Source organism: Thalassophryne amazonica, chromosome 3, assembly GCF_902500255.1.
Source record: "Thalassophryne amazonica chromosome 3, fThaAma1.1, whole genome shotgun sequence".
Lineage (NCBI taxonomy): Eukaryota > Metazoa > Chordata > Actinopteri > Batrachoidiformes > Batrachoididae > Thalassophryne > Thalassophryne amazonica.
This window is the reverse complement of record NC_047105.1, coordinates 89,283,168-89,303,689: the sequence shown is the minus strand read 5'-3', so window position 1 is coordinate 89,303,689 and position 20,522 is coordinate 89,283,168. Positions and strand designations below refer to the sequence as shown.

General features: G+C 40.4%; 2 protein-coding genes across 2 annotated transcripts in view; both read right to left on the bottom strand.

Moving 5' to 3' along the window:
* Positions 1-3,684: 3,684 nt before the first annotated feature.
* On the bottom strand, positions 3,685-6,800 carry LOC117507227 (cytokine-like protein 1). Its single transcript, XM_034167049.1, has 4 exons — positions 6,606-6,800; positions 6,472-6,516; positions 4,186-4,332; positions 3,685-4,048 (listed from the first exon to the last, which is right to left on the bottom strand). The coding sequence occupies exons 1-4, from the start codon at positions 6,750-6,752 to the stop codon at positions 3,947-3,949; spliced, it is 441 nt and encodes a 146-aa protein (XP_034022940.1). The 5' UTR covers positions 6,753-6,800; the 3' UTR covers positions 3,685-3,946.
* Positions 6,801-14,626: 7,826 nt separating this feature from the next.
* LOC117507226 (limbin-like) overlaps positions 14,627-20,522 on the bottom strand; it is a 126,992-nt gene continuing 121,096 nt past the window's right edge. The window contains exons 22-23 of the mRNA XM_034167048.1: positions 20,038-20,136; positions 14,627-15,117 (exon numbers count right to left, since the gene is read on the bottom strand). Of these exons, the coding sequence (XP_034022939.1) occupies positions 14,757-15,117; positions 20,038-20,136 (460 nt within the window). The 3' untranslated portion in view covers positions 14,627-14,756. The remainder of the gene's footprint in view (positions 15,118-20,037; positions 20,137-20,522) is intronic.

Below are 20,522 nucleotides of genomic sequence, written 5' to 3'. Positions count from 1 at the left end.
AGGTTCCAGACAACACAGCTCTCAGTGTCACTGACAGGGGCTCTCAGAAGGGAGCATATGACTCCTGTCCTGGCCGCACTTCATTGGCTTCATTTTAGGGTCGATTTTAAAATCTTGTGTTTGTTTTTAAGTCCCTCCATGGTCTAGCTCCATTGTACCTCTCTGGGCTTTTCAGCCTTATGCACCTAGTCGGTCCCTCAGGTTTAAAGTACGTTTAAAAAACGTATCTTTTTTCCTTGGTTTTTGACACAAATGGGGCTTAGTTTGATCATGTTTTAAATTGTATTTTAGTGGTATCTTATTTTAATTTGCCTTATGTTTTAGTGTATAGCATCTTGTGTCAGCACTGGCTGTTTTAAGGTGCTTTATAAATAAAGTTGGTACTGTATGGTATATTTTAAATCAGCAGGTTATGGACTGTGCGGGGTAAAAGGTGTACAGAGGTCCTGGTATCAGTCCGTTTTCTTTGATTGCAATTTGTTGTATGCATGTACATCCATCAGGGGATGCATATTTTTTCCAAAAATGGTTACAAATGAATCTCCAATTAAATTTATATTGTCCGTCAAATGTCCTGACAGCTGTTGTCAGGCCCATGGTGTGGTGAGTATACACTCAAAATGAATAAGATTTACTTTTATATTGTAAAAAACCAATACGTATGCTCTGTTAATTAAAATCAGTTGTTAACTGATGATTTTATTGAACTGAGTACATATTGGGAAAAACTATTTCTGTGCAATGTTTCTCTGCCATGACAATCACAACTTGCACTATAAAAGACACTAATTATAGTACAATCAAGAAAATTTACAAAGTACAATGTCACAATTTGTATGTGCACACATACACATTTGAAATTCAAATTATACGGACATGTTGCATTGATGTCAATTATTTAGAGGTTTTGAGGAAAATTAATTGTCTTAAGAATTTTCTGTGTGGCTTTGCCCAAAACAAGTTAAAACAACTTATTTTTATATACTGCAACTGTTTATCTTATTTCTTAAGATTTATGATTCAAGAAAACTATCCTCATTTAGGGCAATTCAAAGGCAATATTCATGATATATTTAAAGTGTTGCTTAAATACTGTAATTTATTATATCCTGTGTGGTGTTTTTGTCCTTTGCAAACTATTACGACTGATTATATAATATTTAATGATGTTACTGTCTCTCAACAGCCAGAACAAAGTTTCAAATTTAAATTTGTGTATTGCTAGCTTTAACAAAAAATGTTCTGGTCATCAATTAAGACTTACAAAAGGGAGGATTTTAATATTAAATAGATGTTTTAAAAATGGTTATGGTAAAAATGCATTGAATGTCTGCATCTTAAGTCTGGACTTTCAAGTCCAGATTTAAGATGCACTTATTTTCCCTTTTGTATGGCTAGCATACTGGCATAGCATGTTTCTATACTTTTTACTCTTAATTCATTTTATTAGGAAACAGAGCGTGCCACAGCCTCAGCTTTATCTAAATTATGGGTCTTTTAGTGAAGCTTAGGGCTAGTGGCCAGCGATCACCTTAGTATTTCTTCTGTTTTTCTTGTTGCTTAATGCTGACAAATTACACTGTATTTGTTGCCTTTTTGGTGCTTGATTCTGCTTTTTTCCTTTTCTCTCTGTTTGCGGTGTGGCTCCATCCAGAGATGGGTGTGGTATCTGTTCCGGAAACCGCCCTGTGCACCGGCAACATTTCCTGTATGTTCGTTTTATGAACTGTTTTGTAATTTGTGTCTGTAGCATGGCCCAAGCAGAGGGTCACCCCTTTGAGTCAGGTCTGCTTGAGGTTTCTTCCTCAGAGGGAGTTTTTCCTTACCACTGTTGCTCTGGGGGTTGGTAAGGTTTGACCATACTTGTGTGAAGCGCCTTGAGGCAACCTTGTTGTGATTTGGTGCTATATCAATGAAATAAATTGAATTAAATTGAAAACTTGTTTAAAACTGAAATTTCATTCAACATCTATTTATAACACAATTTTTACCATTTAGATATATTTTCAACCAGACTTTCATTGCCAGCTTTTGCGTGATGAATGCATACATGCCATGCTCGCTAGGCTTTAAAACTATCATTTGGTATATTTACTCATTGTATAGGCTGAAAAATTCCACTGTTCAAAATCATGGTTAAAAACTGTCTAAACCCAAACGCTGATTAAACTTCTACAAATATAGATGTCGCAAAAGCTTTCACCATTGAATCTTTTCAAAGGTGGCGGAAGATGTTTTTTTAAATGTCTTTTCAATGTAAAAACTTTCACTGGGGGATGTCTTGTTTAAAAACCACCGTCTCACAGCAGGTCAGGGGACTGGGGAACGAAAAATACATTAACCTATGGGTTTGTGACAGGGTTATGACAATGGGGTGTTTTTCGTAACGGGGCACGAATTCATTTCGTGACGGGCTACAAAATGTGGGGTGAAGGGGGGGCCTGGGGGAGTCACAGTTAATGTTGGGAGAGTGTACACACTTACGCTATGGTTAGAGTTAGGAGGAGGGGTCAGATTATAAATTGCAAAATAATAATAAAAAAAAGGGCCACAAAATACGGAGCTAAACGTGATGAGGGACGGAAAAAAAAATGTGAGACCGGACTGATAAAAACGTGACAGCAAATCTTGTTCCAGTAAAATATGGGGTACTGTAGGGGTCCATATTAGGACCCCTGGATAAATTAGCTATATTGGCTAACAACAGTGAACAATGTACATTATACTGTAATGCACCATCAAAGTTTGTGGTTTGGGGGTTTTAAATGTTGTTATTGTGGTTTATATTAGTTTAATAGTGTTGTTTGTGTTATTGATTTATTGTGTTTTTGTAGTTCAATTAGTTTATTCAGTTTAGTTGTGTCATAATGTAAGTAAGTGTCATATTGCCATGACCATGAGTGAGAGGGCAGAACTTTGATGTCTTCCGTCACTGTCTCTGTTTGTGGGTGTGTAAAAATAAAAGCACCCGCTTGTGGCAGAATGCAGAAAAGACAAAACACTGTGCATGCGTGTAGAACTTTGACCACAGATAAACTAGGGAGAGCTGACATTTGCTGTTTGGTATGCTTATATATTTTTGGTCAAGGAGAATGTCTAATATTTTTGAAGAAACTATGGATATTAGCTAACAACACTGAACAATGGTCATTGATAATTACATTCTGAACTCACACAGCATTCCAGCAGGTGGCAGTAAATCATCTATATATTAAAAGCATGTGTGTGATTTTCAGTGTAAGTACATAATATAATTGTAAATATTTTGAAAATACACAGATGACAAGACAGTGAAAACACTGATTTCCACTGTGGTCCATTTAAAAATCAAATGACAAAACTGAAGTAATAATACATTAATCTATGCATATTTTGGGTTAAGGATGAATGCAGTGAAAAAGTTGATAGGACTAATATTTTTGTTGAAATTAAATTTTATTACATGATGAACAAAGCTACTGAACTTACATAAAGGCACAGGATAAACTGACAGCATGTCAAGCACTACCTTTGGTTTTGAGCGTATGAAAAGTTTAAAATACATTATTTACATAACATGTTAAAACATTATGTCAAATATTTTTAGTGCAAAAATATGCACTCAAAGTTGGATAGTGCTCCTTTAATACATGGGAGTCAGACTAAAGGTAAAAGCAAAACAACACGTCACTTCACGATGCATGACCTCTGATCAGCCGTGCACAGCTTAAAGCGAGCTCACACGCGTCTCTTATTGGTTTATTATTTCAAGCTTTTCATGGCTGTGGCAGGCATTCAGCAAATTTCCTGTGGAAAGTTACCCACGCCTCAATGGAATGTCGCCACACATGTCGACCAACACCAGAAACACCAGTCTGCAGCAAAACATGGTTAGATAAGAAACAGCAATGTGTGGTGCCTCTGACGCATGAAGCAGCGTCAGGCTGTGCTGTGTCTGTGCTGCTCCTCATCTGTCCTCTTGCAACAGCTGCAGCCGGTCTTCTGCATAGTGAGGCCTGATGTGTCCAGTGTCAATGGCCTCACAGTCGTCTGTAAAAAACACCAGGTCCTGCCAACAAAACACACACACACATGCTCAGGACGTGCCACTGTCAAAAACAGGAAAAGCTTTGAAAGCTTTGAGAGAGTGAGAGAGAGAGAGAGAGAGAGAGAGAGAGAGAGCCCCCTAAAACACACGTTTCTCACCCGATAGCAGATCCGGGTGATGATTGTGTACAAGTTCTGGACTTTACGTTTCAGTCCAACCATTCGGGGTCGCCCTCTGCAGGACTGGTCAGGATGGTTCAGCACCACATAGAGAAAGTCACGGAGCTTGGCTGTGATACATGAATTCTACAAAGAGCCACAAAAAAGGTAAAAAAAAAAACGTAATAACAGTATTTGATAAAAACTTGGATGGGAAGAACTGATTTAATTACGATTTGGAACAGTCAACAATCAAGGTCAGACCCCACATTTTTGGCACCACGCTAAAATGGAATGGCTAATATTATGGAAATGACTTTATATGGCGCACTGTTATTGAACTTTACTCTTTGGAAGCCTATGAATCATCTTCTCTACATACTTTAACTTGTGGGTGTGGCATCGCTGTGCTCTCTGATCATTAATGATATATTATTTTTAATTTGACGTGACACTAAAAGCAGGTTATGTCGGCCCGGGACAGCCAGTTGAATAATTAAACTTTTTTTTTTACTGAAAAATTATATTAGATGCATAAATACTAGTACTGCTCTAAAGTTGAAATATCACATTAGAAAAGTCTGACACATGCTGTATTTTATAGAAATTATAAGTAAAATGTTTGGCTTAAATACCAGCAGCAACACTATGAGTGTGGAATCTTATTAAAAATGGGGAAGAAGAAAACAATATGAAAATTCAGTAAGGTATATCTTATATATTATATTCCAATTCTAAGGTGGAAATATGCCAGTATACAAAGGTATATCTAAATATCTAAAAAGGAAGAGTAAAATAGAGTAGAAAAGAGTAGAGTAGAGTAGAGCCACTTAGGTGCCTGGTCTTGAGAACCAGGGATGGTAGGTTAAAAAGCTTTTTTATCCCCTGGGAACTCTCCCTACCCACCCAAAGCAGCTCAAGAAAAAGGTATATATATAATATAATAAGTAATAACACATAAGAAGGATAAGGCATCACAGGAGAACATTGTTACCAAACACAAAGGAACCAACTTATTTGTAAGCTACGGTGAGCGTTGCTAAGGCCGGCTAGATAAGCTAACGTTAGCTGTTAGGTATAATTAACTGTACCCCACTCCTCCAATATTTACTTAAATATAATAATATTAAAAAGGGGGGAACAGGAAAAAGCGTGTAGAAATGTATATGGAGACATATGTACACTGTAAAATAATATGGTTCACCAAAATTAAAACCATAAATCCCAATAAGAAGCCACACAGAGGAAACACCAGAGTTAAAATCCCACATACTATTTCAGTTGATTTTTAAGTGTTATTCGAACATGCTTGGTGTTAACCCCTGCGCTGATCACATTTCTGTTGATTTAACTCTCTGCAAATGTAATTTCACTCTCTAAAGTTGTCATTTTTTACTGTCCATGAGTTGAGTGAGAAATAAGCAAGAAGTCCTTACACATTAAGTTGTTGACTACCCCGTCTCACGGCGGTTCATGATGGCATTACGAAAATAAAAAAACAGTGTCACGTTTTTGAATAGTGTTGCTGACCGTTAACCAGAAGGTTGTGGGTTCAATGGGTTGTTTGTGATAGTCAAACACCCAAATAAATTCTACCTGGAACTTGTACAAGTTATAAACAGAGGATTAAAGTTATATGGAAGTGTATTGCATTCACTGGATAAAAAAAAAAAAAAAAAAAATTGACCGCTAATCTCGTAATTATATGACATCTTTTCTCTCATAATTACAAGATCAGCTGTCTAATTATTTTTTTATCCAGTGAATCCAATGCACTTCCGTAAAGTTAAACACTAAACCAGTTGAAATTTTGCTGTGCAGGATCATCAGGTGACAACATAAATTATTTACTGTAATTTTTGGAAAATGTAGGTGAATTTGACAACAGTTCAACAGAAAGTTGCGCTTATGTGCAGTTTCACATGCAACAGGAGAACTATGACTAAAACTAGTTTGTTGGACTTGCCTGCACCCCAGGCCACCAGTTTCAGAAACTTGAGGTTTATTTAACACTAACATAATTCAAGTAGCTCTGCCACAGACTGGTGTCCTGTCCAGGGTGAACCCGGTCTCGCGCCCTGAGAGTTCTGGGATTGGCTCCAACCCCCTGAACCTTAATTGGAGTAAGCGGTTGAAGATGAGTGAGAGTGATAAGTTCAAGTAAACTTACTGGATTTGAAAGATCATTTAAGGCTTTGAGTTTGTTACTCACATGCTCAGTTACAACAGACAGAAAAAAATATATATTTTTTTTCTTGGTCTCCACAGCTCTCGCTGTAAACTTACATGCACGTCAATGAAGATGGTAGGTAGAATCTCTGCACACTGCTTCTGCAATCCAACAACAAACGCACTCATTAGGCTTCATCGTGCGCGCACAGGGCGGCGCAGCGTGCGGCTGAGGGCGGACCGGGTCTTACCGTGCGGTGGTAGGTGTGGATCTTATCCAGCAGAGCCATGATCTCTTTGCTCAGGTCGACCGCTCGGGAGTAGCAGGTCGGAGGCGTGCACTGCGACAGGCGCACGAAGCTCCACAAACACACGAGCATGGTCAGTGCCAGCCTCATGACGCACGCTCACTCTGCGTGTCAAAGCAGTGTTTACAGGCGGAGGAAGACCTGCTGAGCTTTTAAGGATGGGGGGGGTGATGACGTGGAGGGCTGGCAAAAACATGTGGGGTCCCACGCGCTTTGGAGAGCAAATCAGCATGCTTCACACACGGCCGATGACGTCACCCAACCACGGGGGAAATCGAGGCACAGTGAATCAGTAGATATACCTGCAAAACTACATATATATTTGCAGCAGTTATGCCATATTTTTATGCATAAAGACATCCCCCTTATAAATTAGTGTTTTGTTTTTGGATACATTAAGGGTAAAACTAAGTGGCAAGTGAAGTCAGTTTTTTTTTCTGTCAAAAATAAATTTTGTGGATGTCAGTGTCTTTGTATTTATTTCTCACAAGAGAGGAAAGGTGGCCCAAAAAAAATATTAATTAGAAGACTACCCCGTCAAACTGATGAGCATGTGTTATGTCTTCTCCAGACTATCAGCTATTTGATAACATGACTCGTGTGTCACATGCACACGGGGCACAGTGAATCAGTCTAGAAAGTGATTTACTAATGCTGGGCACATTTTCAATCGTTGTACTCGGCTCCAGCTCAAACTGTACGACAAAACCGCAGGGTGTAAAAGTTCAGAGCGCAGGATTTATGCTCTCCCACTATACGGCCTGATGCTCTCATGCGATCTGACTACTCACATTGTACTTTCAAAAACCACACATCGGACTTGTGTTTCTGGAAGCAAAGCATAAACAAAAGCTGCTCTCTCCTAAAGAGATGATCACTGTTTATGCTCTCTCCAATTCCGCATCGGTGCTTGCACATGCGCAGTGCGAGAGGTTGGGGTAAATCGGCTCGTAGACACTCGTAGCACTACTTCAACAGCGCAATACCCTCACGAGGGCCGACCAGAATATCAAACGGTTTTGATTTTCATCCGACCATACGATTGCCGATGGGAAGGTGGTCGTGAGATGTTAAACACAGCTCATTACGCCATGTATACTACATGATGCAGAACGCACGATTAAGCTGAAACTCAGTGCGATCCAAATAAATTTTCGCACGAGTGAAAAATCGGCTCAAAAAGGGCCAAAACTCACAGTGTAAACCCAGCTTAAGCCCCAGTATCAAGTGGATGACAAATATTACTTGTTGAAGCTTATACATTTATTTTTCCATGAATTATTTCTATAAGTTGTGTATACGAGGTCTGTCAATAAAGTATAGGTCCTTTTTATTTTTTTCAAAAACTATATGGATTTCATTCGTATGTTTTTACGTCAGACATGCTTGAACCCTCGTGCGCATGCGTGAGTTTTTCCACGCCTGTCGGTGACGTCATTCGCCTGTGAGCACTCCTTGTGGGAGGAGTCGTCCAGCCCCTCGTCGGAATTCCTTTGTCTGAGAAGTTGCTGAGAGACTGGCGCTTTGTTTGATCAAAATTTTTTCTAAACCTGTGAGACACATCGAAGTGGATACGGTTCGAAAAATTAAGCTGGTTTTCGGTGAAAATTTTAACGGCTGATGAGAGATTTTGAGGTGATACTGTCGCTTTAAGGACTTCCCACAGAGCATGACGTCGTGCAGCACTCCCAGGCGCCGTCGCCAGCCTGTTTCAAGCTGAAAACCTCCACATTTCAGGCTCTATTGATCCAGGACGTCGTGAGAGAACAGAGAAGTTTCAGAAGAAGTCGGTTTCAGCATTTTATCTGGATATTCCACTGTTAAAGGAGATTTTTTTTAATGAAAGACGTGCGGACGGATTGCAGCGTCGGCTCGCAGCTGCCGCGATGCTCCGCCACAGGAAAAACACCTCTGTTGGAAGCCTTAAGGACAAGTTGGAACATGTCCAGCTGTTAAACAATTTCTCATATACTCACTCCACTGAAAGCCATCAAAAGCCGCCTGGATTTTACAAATGGTTATCAACACGGAGGTGTTTTTCGTGTGCCGCCGCACCGCGCCATTTTTCGAACCGTGTCCACTTCGATGTGTCTCACAGGTTTTGAAAAAATTTTGATCAAACAAAGCGCCAGTCTCTCAGCAACTTCTCAGACAAAGGAATTCCGATGAGGGGCTGGACGACTCCTCCCACAAGGAGTGCTCACAGGCGAATGACGTCACCGACAGGCGTGGAAAAACTCACGCATGCGCACGAGGGTTCAAGCATGTCTGACGTAAAAACATATGAATGAAATCCATATAGTTTTTGAAAAAAATAAAAAGGACCTATACTTTATTGACAGCCCTCGTATAAACAATTGTATTCACATTTGAACAGAAATTATGACTGTTGTATTTATAGTAGTTTCTAAAGGACTTATTCGTAGCTTTGGAGGCCAGACTGGGCGAATTGGAGACTCGGCTCCGCACCGTGGAAAATTCTACAGCTAGCCAGGCCCCTGTAGTCGGTGCGGACCAAGGTAGCTTAGCCGCCGTTAGTTCCCCCCTGGCAGATCCCGAGCAGCCGGGAAAGCAGGCTGACTGGGTGACTGTGAGGAGGAAGCGTAGCCCTAAACAGAAGCCCCGTGTACACCGCCAACCCGTTCACATTTCTAACCGTTTTTCCCCACTCGACGACACACCCGCCGAGGATCAAACTCTGGTTATTGGCGACTCTGTTTTGAGAAATGTGAAGTTAGCGACACCAGCAACCATAGTCAATTGTCTTCCGGGGGCCAGAGCAGGCGACATTGAAGGAAATTTGAAACTGCTGGCTAAGGCTAAGCGTAAATTTGGTAAGATTGTAATTCACGTCGGCAGTAATGACACCCGGTTACGCCAATCGGAGGTCACTAAAATTAACATTAAATCGGTGTGTAACTTTGCAAAAACAATGTCGGACTCTGTAGTTTTCTCTGGGCCCCTCCCCAATCGGACCGGGAGTGACATGTTTAGCCGCATGTTCTCCTTGAATTGCTGGCTGTCTGAGTGGTGTCCAAAAAATGAGGTGGGCTTCATAGATAATTGGCAAAGCTTCTGGGGAAAACCTGGTCTTGTTAGGAGAGATGGCATCCATCCCACTTTGGATGGAGCAGCTCTCATTTCTAGAAATCTGGCTAATTTTCTTAAATCCTCCAAACCGTGACTATCCAGGGTTGGGACCAGGAAGCAGAGTTGTAGTCTTACACACCTCTCTGCAGCTTCTCTCCCCCTGCCATCCCCTCATTACCCCATCCCCGTAGAGACGGTACCTGCTCCCAGACTACCAATAACCAGCAAAAATCTATTTAAGCATAAAAATTCAAAAAGAAAAAATAATATAGCACCTTCAACTGCACCACAGACTAAAACAGTTAAATGTGGTCTATTAAACATTAGGTCTCTCTCTTCTAAGTCCCTGTTGGTAAATGATATAATAATTGATCAACATATTGATTTATTCTGCCTAACAGAAACCTGGTTACAGCAGGATGAATATGTTAGTTTAAATGAGTCAACACCCCCGAGTCACACTAACTGTCAGAATGCTCGTAGCACGGGCCGGGGCGGTGGATTAGCAGCAATCTTCCATTCCAGCTTATTAATTAATCAAAAACCCAGACAGAGCTTTAATTCATTTGAAAGCTTGTCTCTTAGTCTTGTCCATCCAAATTGGAAGTCCCAAAAACCAGTTTTATTTGTTATTATCTATCGTCCACCTGGTCGTTACTGTGAGTTTCTCTGTGAATTTTCAGACCTTTTGTCTGACTTAGTGCTTAGCTCAGATAATTATAGTGGGCGATTTTAACATCCACACAGATGCTGAGAATGACAGCCTCAACACTGCATTTAATCTATTATTAGACTCTATTGGCTTTGCTCAAAAAGTAAATGAGTCCACCCACCACTTTAATCATATCTTAGATCTTGTTCTGACTTATGGTATGGAAATAGAAGACTTAACAGTATTCCCTGAAAACTCCCTTCTGTCTGATCATTTCTTAATAACATTTACATTTACTCTGATGGACTACCCAGCAGTAGGGAATAAGTTTCATTACACTAGAAGTCTTTCAGAAAGCGCTGTAACTAGGTTTAAGGATATGATTCCTTCTTTATGTTCTCTAATGCCATATAACAACACAGTGCAGAGTAGCTACCTAAACTCTGTAAGGGAGATAGAGTATCTCGTCAATAGTTTTACATCCTCATTGAAGACAACTTTGGATGCTGTAGCTCCTCTGAAAAAGAGAGCTTTAAATCAGAAGTGTCTGACTCCGTGGTATAACTCACAAACTCGTAGCTTAAAGCAGATAACCCGTAAGTTGGAGAGGAAATGGCGTCTCACTAATTTAGAAGATCTTCACTTAGCCTGGAAAAAGAGTCTGTTGCTCTATAAAAAAGCCCTCCGTAAAGCTAGGACATCTTTCTACTCATCACTAATTGAAGAAAATAAGAACAACCCCAGGTTTCTTTTCAGCACTGTAGCCAGGCTGACAAAGAGTCAGAGCTCTATTGAGCTGAGTATTCCATTAACTTTAACTAGTAATGACTTCATGACTTTCTTTGCTAACAAAATTTTAACTATTAGAGAAAAAATTACTCATAACCATCCCAAAGATGTATCGTTATCTTTGGCTGCTTTCAGTGATGCCGGTATTTGGTTAGACTCTTTCTCTCCGATTGTTCTGTCTGAGTTATTTTCATTAGTTACTTCATCCAAACCATCAACATGTTTATTAGACCCCATTCCTACCAGGCTGCTCAAGGAAGCCCTACCATTATTTAATGCTTCGATCTTAAATATGATCAATCTATCTTTGTTAGTTGGCTATGTACCACAGGCTTTTAAGGTGGCAGTAATTAAACCATTACTTAAAAAGCCATCACTTGACCCAGCTATCTTAGCTAATTATAGGCCAATCTCCAACCTTCCTTTTCTCTCAAAAATTCTTGAAAGGGTAGTTGTAAAACAGCTAACTGATCATCTGCAGAGGAATGGTCTATTTGAAGAGTTTCAATCAGGTTTTAGAATTCATCATAGTACAGAAACAGCATTAGTGAAGGTTACAAATGATCTTCTTATGGCCTCGGACAGTGGACTCATCTCTGTGCTTGTTCTGTTAGACCTCAGTGCTGCTTTTGATACTGTTGACCATAAAATTTTATTACAGAGATTAGAGCATGCCATAGGTATTAAAGGCACTGCGCTGCGGTGGTTTGAATCATATTTGTCTAATAGATTACAATTTGTTCATGTAAATGGGGAATCTTCTTCACAGACTAAAGTTAATTATGGAGTTCCACAAGGTTCTGTGCTAGGACCAATTTTATTCACTTTATATATGCTTCCCTTAGGCAGTATTATTAGACGGTATTGCTTAAATTTTCATTGTTACGCAGATGATACCCAGCTTTATCTATCCATGAAGCCAGAGGACACACACCAATTAGCTAAACTGCAGGATTGTCTTACAGACATAAAGACATGGATGACCTCTAATTTCCTGCTTTTAAACTCAGATAAAACTGAAGTTATTGTACTTGGCCCCACAAATCTTAGAAACATGGTGTCTAACCAGATCCTTACTCTGGATGGCATTACCCTGACCTCTAGTAATACTGTGAGAAATCTTGGAGTCATTTTTGATCAGGATATGTCATTCAAAGCGCATATTAAACAAATATGTAGGACTGCTTTTTTGCATTTACGCAATATCTCTAAAATCAGAAAGGTCTTGTCTCAGAGTGATGCTGAAAAACTAATTCATGCATTTATTTCCTCTAGGCTGGACTATTGTAATTCATTATTATCAGGTTGTCCTAAAAGTTCCCTAAAAAGCCTTCAGTTAATTCAAAATGCTGCAGCTAGAGTGCTGACGGGGACTAGAAGGAGAGAGCATATCTCACCCATATTGGCCTCTCTTCATTGGCTTCCTGTTAATTCTAGAATAGAATTTAAAATTCTTCTTCTTACTTATAAGGTTTTGAATAATCAGGTCCCATCTTATCTTAGGGACCTCGTAGTACCATATCACCCCAATAGAGCGCTTCGCTCTCAGACTGCAGGCTTACTTGTAGTTCCTAGGGTTTGTAAGAGTAGAATGGGAGGCAGAGCCTTCAGCTTTCAGGCTCCTCTCCTGTGGAACCAGCTCCCAATTCAGATCAGGGAGACAGACACCCTCTCTACTTTTAAGATTAGGCTTAAAACTTTCCTTTTTGCTAAAGCTTATAGTTAGGGCTGGATCAGGTGACCCTGAACCATCCCTTAGTTATGCTGCTATAGACGTAGACTGCTGGGGGTTTCCCATGATGCACTGTTTCTTTCTCTTTTTGCTCTGTATGCACCACTCTGCATTTAATCATTAGTGATCGATCTCTGCTCCCCTCCACAGCATGTCTTTTTCCTGGTTCTCTCCCTCAGCCCCAACCAGTCCCAGCAGAAGACTGCCCCTCCCTGAGCCTGGTTCTGCTGGAGGTTTCTTCCTGTTAAAAGGGAGTTTTTCCTTCCCACTGTAGCCAAGTGCTTGCTCACAGGGGGTCGTTTTGACCGTTGGGGTTTTATATCATTATTGTATGGCCTTGCCTTACAATATAAAGCGCCTTGGGGCAACTGTTTGTTGTGATTTGGCGCTATATAAAAAAAAATTGATTGATTGATTGACTTATATCACACTATATAAGACACTCACACATTACGTAGCTGGTTTGCTGGATTATAGTTTGTATATGCATCAGCATATATTTAATAATTTTGAAAAAAATCTTTATATAATCATGTGTTTTTTTCATTATATTTTAAGTTGATTCACTGTGCCCCGTGAATTAGTGTCCAGGGCACAGTGAATCAAAAATTTTAAAATCAATTTTAAACACCTGTAAATTACACTTGGGAGAAATAAATAACACAGACTTATAAACAATAACTTGCTGTATCAAATCCACAATAGAATGACCTAAACCTATGCATAATGTATTTATGTTGCCACAAAACAACATTTCTGATCCACTGTGCCCCAGTTTCCCCTAACTTGACTTGTCCTTAGGGCTTGCTCAATTTAAAACAAGTTGGTGTTCCAGATCAAGTTTGGCATTTGGGACCAAAATGTCTGTACTTGACTTTTTTTTGTGTACCACTGTGACAGTTCTACAACACAAAGCCCAGCCGGGGACACTGAACAGAATCTGCAGCTTTAAAGCTACACTCTGGATGATTTAGAGCTGTTTATTATGAGATATAACATTCCCAGCCATCTGTTCATTCATGTATAATTAATCACCTGGAACAAGGAATCAATGTGTTCAAGAGCTTAGCATGAGCCCTATGTGTCTATATGGGGGGTGGGTCCTCTCATGAAGGCCACCACATTACAGTAGCATGTTGATACTGTAGCTCAAAAGGTACATGCTTACTCCGGCTTTCATATTTTGCAGCACAGCCAAAGAATTAAATAAAAAAACAAGAGAAAAAAGTTAAGTGAAAAAGTTAAAGGAATCAAAATCGTGACTGGCAAGGGCAAAATGCAATCTGCAACCTCGCCACTAGATGGCACCAAATCCTACAAACTGCAGCTTTAAACACAGTTCTGATTACAGCTTAAGGGAGGTGATGGTCTAGTGGTTAAAGCACTGGGTTTGAGACCACAGGATCCTCAGTTCAAATCCCAGCCTGATTGGAAAATCACTAAGGGCCCTTGAGCAAGTTGCTCCCGACGTGTAATGGGCGCCTTGTATGGCAGCAGCCTCACATCGGGGTGAATGTGAGGCATTGATGTGTAAAGCGCTTTGAGCGTCTGATGCAGATGGAAAGTCCATTTACAGCTGTACACAGAGATTACATTTTAACCCACTTACCCACTGCCGTCTGAGCAGACGCCACCTCTGTTTCAACTATTTATGTACCATGCAAATCATAAACATTCTGAAGTAATGAGCAGAGAATTTACTGGAAACAGTTATGGTTAGCTGTGTTTACTTGAAGGCTACAAAGGCACAGAGTGAAATGCACAAACAAGTTTAGTTTCTTATCACAAAATATTTCATCATGAAGCAGCCACAGAAACACCCTCAAACATCTCAAGGAAGGTTTGTCGGAGCCACAGAGCCTTTCTTCAGATTGAGGAAATTCCTCTTCTTTTTTGTCTTTGGGACAAACACACATGATTCTGGTGGATCCCGAAACACAAACAGTCTTTGTCCATACGCAGAGCTTCCTGGCCCAGAGGTGATGGGGGTTGACCTGTTAAAGGTTTGGTGTTCTGTCCCTGCAACCTCTTGTGTTGTGCTGTGCTGCTGCTGGTTCACTGAGCATTCAGTGCTGGATGGTTTATATGTAGACTGCGAAGTGCCATTTCTTTTCTTTTCAACATCTCTTGTTACCAGGAGACATGAAGTTGGAAACAGTTTTTCCATCAGCCTTTGTCTGGTTTCCCAGAATCTGTGAGATCAGGAAACAAAGGAGCTGTTGTTACACTGACGTGTTTAAGTGCTTATCTCATACATGTGTTACTAGCACGTTGCTCGTGGGGATCCACAGGCTCGAGATTGGATAGTGGTTATAAAATAGGTAGCTGACATTTTTCAAGGGTGGTAATAAATTAAGCAATGAGTTGGAATGGCGTGTGAGTCCAGAATGTTTTTAGAACCTTAGACCTCAGCAGTTTTTAGAAAAAGAACTCAGGCCTTTTATTTCTTGTTAATTATGTATTTTTAAAATGTTATTTACTGTCTAATGTTTAGATTCTTGTCATCATATATATCTACTGCTCCCAGTGTGTAGTGAGCGCCTTGTATGGCAGCACCCTCACATCGGGGTGAATTTGAGGCATTATTTGTAAAGCGCTTTGAGCATCTGATGCAGATGGAAATTGATGCAGATGGAAAATGTCATTTGATTTTTTTAAATGGACCACAATGGAAATAAGTGTTTAATTTTTTTGTGCCATCCATGTATTTTTAATGTGTTTACAATTATATTATATACTTACATGGAACTTACTAAATAAAATCACGCAAGCAATCATACATGTTTATATTTAGGTGTTAATACCTACTCCTGTATATTACATAGTACCATATATATTGTATATGTTGTTTATTACCCTTAATATTTAAATATAGTTATATATATGATGTCTTATCTTTCTTATGTCTTATTATTTATTATTATATATACCTTTTTTCTTGAGCCGCTTATAGGTGGGTAGGGAGAGTTCCCATGGGATAAAAAAAGCTTTTCAACCTACCATCCCAGGTTCTCAAGACCAGGCACCTAAGTGGCTCTACTCTACTCTTTTCTACTCTTCTATTTTACTCTTCCTTTTTAGATATACCTTAGTATACTAACATAGTTTCACCTTAGAATTGGAATATAATATATAAGATATACAAGGTCTGTGATAAAACTAACGTATCTTTTTATTTTTTCAAAAACTATATGGATTTGAATCACGTGCGATTACATCAGACAACCTTGAACCCTCGTGCACATGCGTGAGTTTTTTCACGCCTGTCGGTTACGTCATTCGCCTGTGGGCTGGCTTTGAGTGAGGAGTGGTCCGCCCCTCCCGTCGGAATCTCTTTGTCTGACAACTTCCTGAGAGACTGACGCTTTGCTTGATCAAAATTTTTTCGAAAACTGTGAGGCACATCGAAGTGGACACCATTCGAGAAATTCAGCTGGTTTTCTGTGAAAATTTTAATGGCTGATGAGAGATTATGGACTGTTGCTGTCGCTTTAAGGACTGCCCACGGTGCGGGACGTCGCGACGCGCCCTGAGCCGCCGCTGTCTGCCTGTTTCGAGCTGAAAGCTTCCAAATTTAAGCCTCTGTTGACCCAGGACGTCATGAGAGAACACAGAACTTTCAGAAGAGGTCGGGATCAGCAGTTTATCCGGACATTCCACTGTTAAAGGAGATTTTATTAATGAAAGACGTGCGGATGGGTCCGCACGTCGGGACGCAGCCGGCGCGGTGCGGCGGCACAGGAAAACACCTCCGTGTTGATAACCATTTGTAAAAACCAGGCGGCTTTTGATGGCTTTCAGTTGAGCGAGTATCTGAGAAATTGTTTAACAGCTGGACATGTTCCAACTTGTCCTTAAGGCTTCCATGGAGGTGTTTTTCCTGTGGCGGCGCGCAGCGCCGGCTGCGTCCCGAAGCGCTGACCCGTCCGCACTTTCATTACAAAATCTCCTTTAACAGTGGAATGTCCGGATAAACTGCTGATCCCGACCTCTTCTGAAAGTTCTCGGTTCTGTCACGACCTCCTGGGTCAACAGAGGCTTAAATTTGGAAGCTTTCAGCTCGAAACAGGCAGACAGCGGCGGCTCAGGGCACGTCGCGACGTCCCGCTCCGTGGGAAGTCCTTAAAGCGACAGCAACAGTCCATAATCTCTCATCAGCCGTTAAAATTTTCACAGAAAACCAGCTGAATTTCTCGAATGGTGTCCACTTCGATGTGCCTCACAGTTTTTGAAAAAATTTTGATCAAGCAAAGCGTCAGTCTCTCAGGAAGTTCTCAGAAAAAGAGATTCCGACGGGAGGGGCGGACCACTCCTCACTCAAAGCCAGCCCACAGGCGAATGACGTAACCGACAGGCGTGAAAAAACTCTTGCATGCCCACGAGGGTTCAAGCTTGTCTGATGTAATCGCACGTGATTCAAATCCATACAGTTTTTGAATTAAAAATAAAAAAGTCCGTTACTTTTCTCACAGACCTCGTACCTAACTGAATTTTCATGTACACAGACACCACTTCGCTTTTAATATATAGATGATTTACCACCCCTGCTGGAATGGTGTGTGAGTCCAGAATGTAATTCCAACGTCCATTGTGCGGTGTTGTGGCGTTCATACTTGACCCAAAATACATACGTATACCAAACAGCAAATGTCGGCTCTCCCCAGTTTATCCACGATCAAAGTTATACACACCCATACATGTACACAGATGGCACTTCGCTTTTAATATACAGTGGGGCCAAAAAGTATTTAGTCAGTTCCTGATTGTGCAAGTTCTCCTAACTAGAAAGATGAGAGGTCTGTAATTTTCAACATAGGTACACTTCAACTGTGAGAGAAAAAAATGAGAAAAAAAAAATCCAGGAAATCACATTGGAGGATTTTTAAAGAATTTATTTGTAAATTATGGTGGAAAACAAGTATTTGGTCAATAACAAAAATTCAATTCAATACTTAACATAATCTTTGTTGGCAATGACAGAGGTCAAACATTTCCTGTAAGTCTTCACCAGGTTTGGACACACTCTAGTTGGTATTTTGGCCCATTCCTCCATGCAGATCTCCTCTAGAGCAGTGATGTTTTGGGCTGTCACTGGGCAACACGGACTTTCAACTCTCTCAACAAATTTTCTATGGGGCTGAGGTCTGGAGACTGGCTTGGCCACTCCAGGACCATTAAACGCTTTTTACGGAGCCACTCCTTTGTTGCCTGAGCAGTGTGTTTGGGATTATTGTCATGCTGGAAGACCCAGCCACGTTGCATCTTCAATGCTCTCACTGATGGAAGGAGGTTTTGGCTTAAAAATCTCATGAAACATGGCCACGTTCATTTCTTCCTTAACATGGATCATTCGTCCTGTCCCCTTTGCAGAAAACAGCCTCAAAGCATGATGTTTCCACCCCATGCTTCACAGTAGGTATGGTGTTCTTGGGATGCAACTCAGCATTCTTTCTCCTCCAAACACGACGAGTGAGTTTTTACCAAAATGTTCTATTTTGGTTTCATCTGACCACATGATATTCTCCCAATCCTCTTCGGGATCATCCATATGCTCTCTGGCAAACCTCAGATGGACCTGGACACGTACTGGCTTAAGCAGGGGGACACGCCTGGCACTGCAGGGTTTGAGTCCCTCTCTGTGCAGTGTGTAGCCTTTGTTACTTTGGTCCCAGCTCTCTGCAGGTCATTCATCAGGTCCCTCCTTGTAGTTCTGGGATTTTGGTTCACCGTTCTCATGATCATTTTGACCCCACAGGATGAGAACTTGCATGGAGCCCCAGATCGAGGGAAATTATCAATGGTCTTGTATGTCTTCCATTTTCTTCCAACTGCTCCCACAGTTGATTTATTCACACCAACCTGCTTGACCATTGTAGATTCACTCTTCCCAGCCTGGTGCACATCTACAATTTTCTTCCTGGTGTCCTTTGACAGCTCTCTGGTCTTTGCCATGGTTGAGTTTGGAGTCTGACTGTTTGAGGCTATGGACAGGTGTCTTTTATACAGATAACGAGTTCCAACAGGTGCCATTAATACAGGTAACAGGTGGAGGACAAAAGAGCTTCTTAAAGAAGAAGTTACAGGTCTGTGAGAGCCAGAAATCTTGCTTGTTTGTGGGTGACCAAATACTTATTTTCCACCATAATTTACAAATAAATTCTTTAAAAATCCTACAATGTAATTTTCTGGATTTTTTCTCATTTTGTCTCTCATAGTTGTTGTGTACCTATGATGAAAATTACAGACCTCTCATCTTTCTAAGTAGGAGAACTTGCACAATCAGGGACTGACTAAATACTTTTTGACCCCACTGTATTGTGGTGAGCTGCACGGAAGAACGAAGACAGAGCCAGAGCTTTTTGTCTTTTCTGCATTCTGCCTCAAACAGGTGCTTTAATTCTTACACACTCACAGAGAGTGGTGGAAGACATCAAACGCACTACATTTCCCACTCATGGTAATGGCAACATGACACTTAACTAAACTGAATAAACCAATTGAACTACAAAAACACAATAAATCAAAAACACTAACAACAATGTTAAACTAACTTGAACCACAATAACATTAACAAATCCAAAAACCCTGAACTCCCATGGTGCATTGCAGCACAATGTCTATTGTTTAATGGTTACCTAAAATCTCAAATTTCTAAAAAAAAAATAATTTTTCCTATCAACTTTCTACTGACGCAGCGTTCATCCATGACCCAAAATACATAACCATACCAAACAGCAAATGTCAGCTCACCCCGGTTTCACCTGCAGCACAATAGCGATTGTCACGGTTGTTAGCTAATATCCCTAATTTCTCCAAAAATATCAGTCCCATCACTTTCCATTTTCACAGCATTGATCCTTGACCCAAACAGGGTCATTGTGAGTACAATTTTGAGGCAAAAAAATGAATTTACTCCATTTTTGGAATAAGGCCTGTAACACATGAAATGTGGAAAAAAGTGAAGTGCTGTGAATACTTTCCGAATGCACAGTAAACACCTCAAATTAAAGGCACATTTCACTTCAAAAGTGTGTACTGCGATGATAATGGCTGAATTATAAAGTCTGGATGATACTGTAATGGCGCGTAACACAGATGTGTGCCAAACTCACCTGCTGCTGTTAAACGTGTATCTTGGTATATTTACATTTTTATGCACCATGTCATCCCTCAGTTTGTCTGGAAGAAGTCTGCTCAGGCCCCCTTGACACCTGGTCAAAAGGTCAACGACATATTGTGAGCAGCAGTGTAACTTCTGGAGACAATATGAACAAACAGTAGTTGCCTTGGTGACCACCACACCTAGACTTCGGAAATTAAAGCTCAACAATAAAAACAAACTAATTTCATGCCACATGTAGCGGTAAATCCACACATGTTCAGAGGTTCACAAATTCCCTCTCCTGGACAGTCATAAATTCATGTACACATAGGACCATCAGCCAAGAGTAAAATCTGACTTCATGTGAATTACAGAAACAAATTACTTTCCAATTAAATGTTTTATAATTTTATGATGTTTTATGAAATATTTTATAGAAAATTAACAAGCTAAACCTAAAATAAAATTTCAAAATAATAAATACACTGCTGTTTA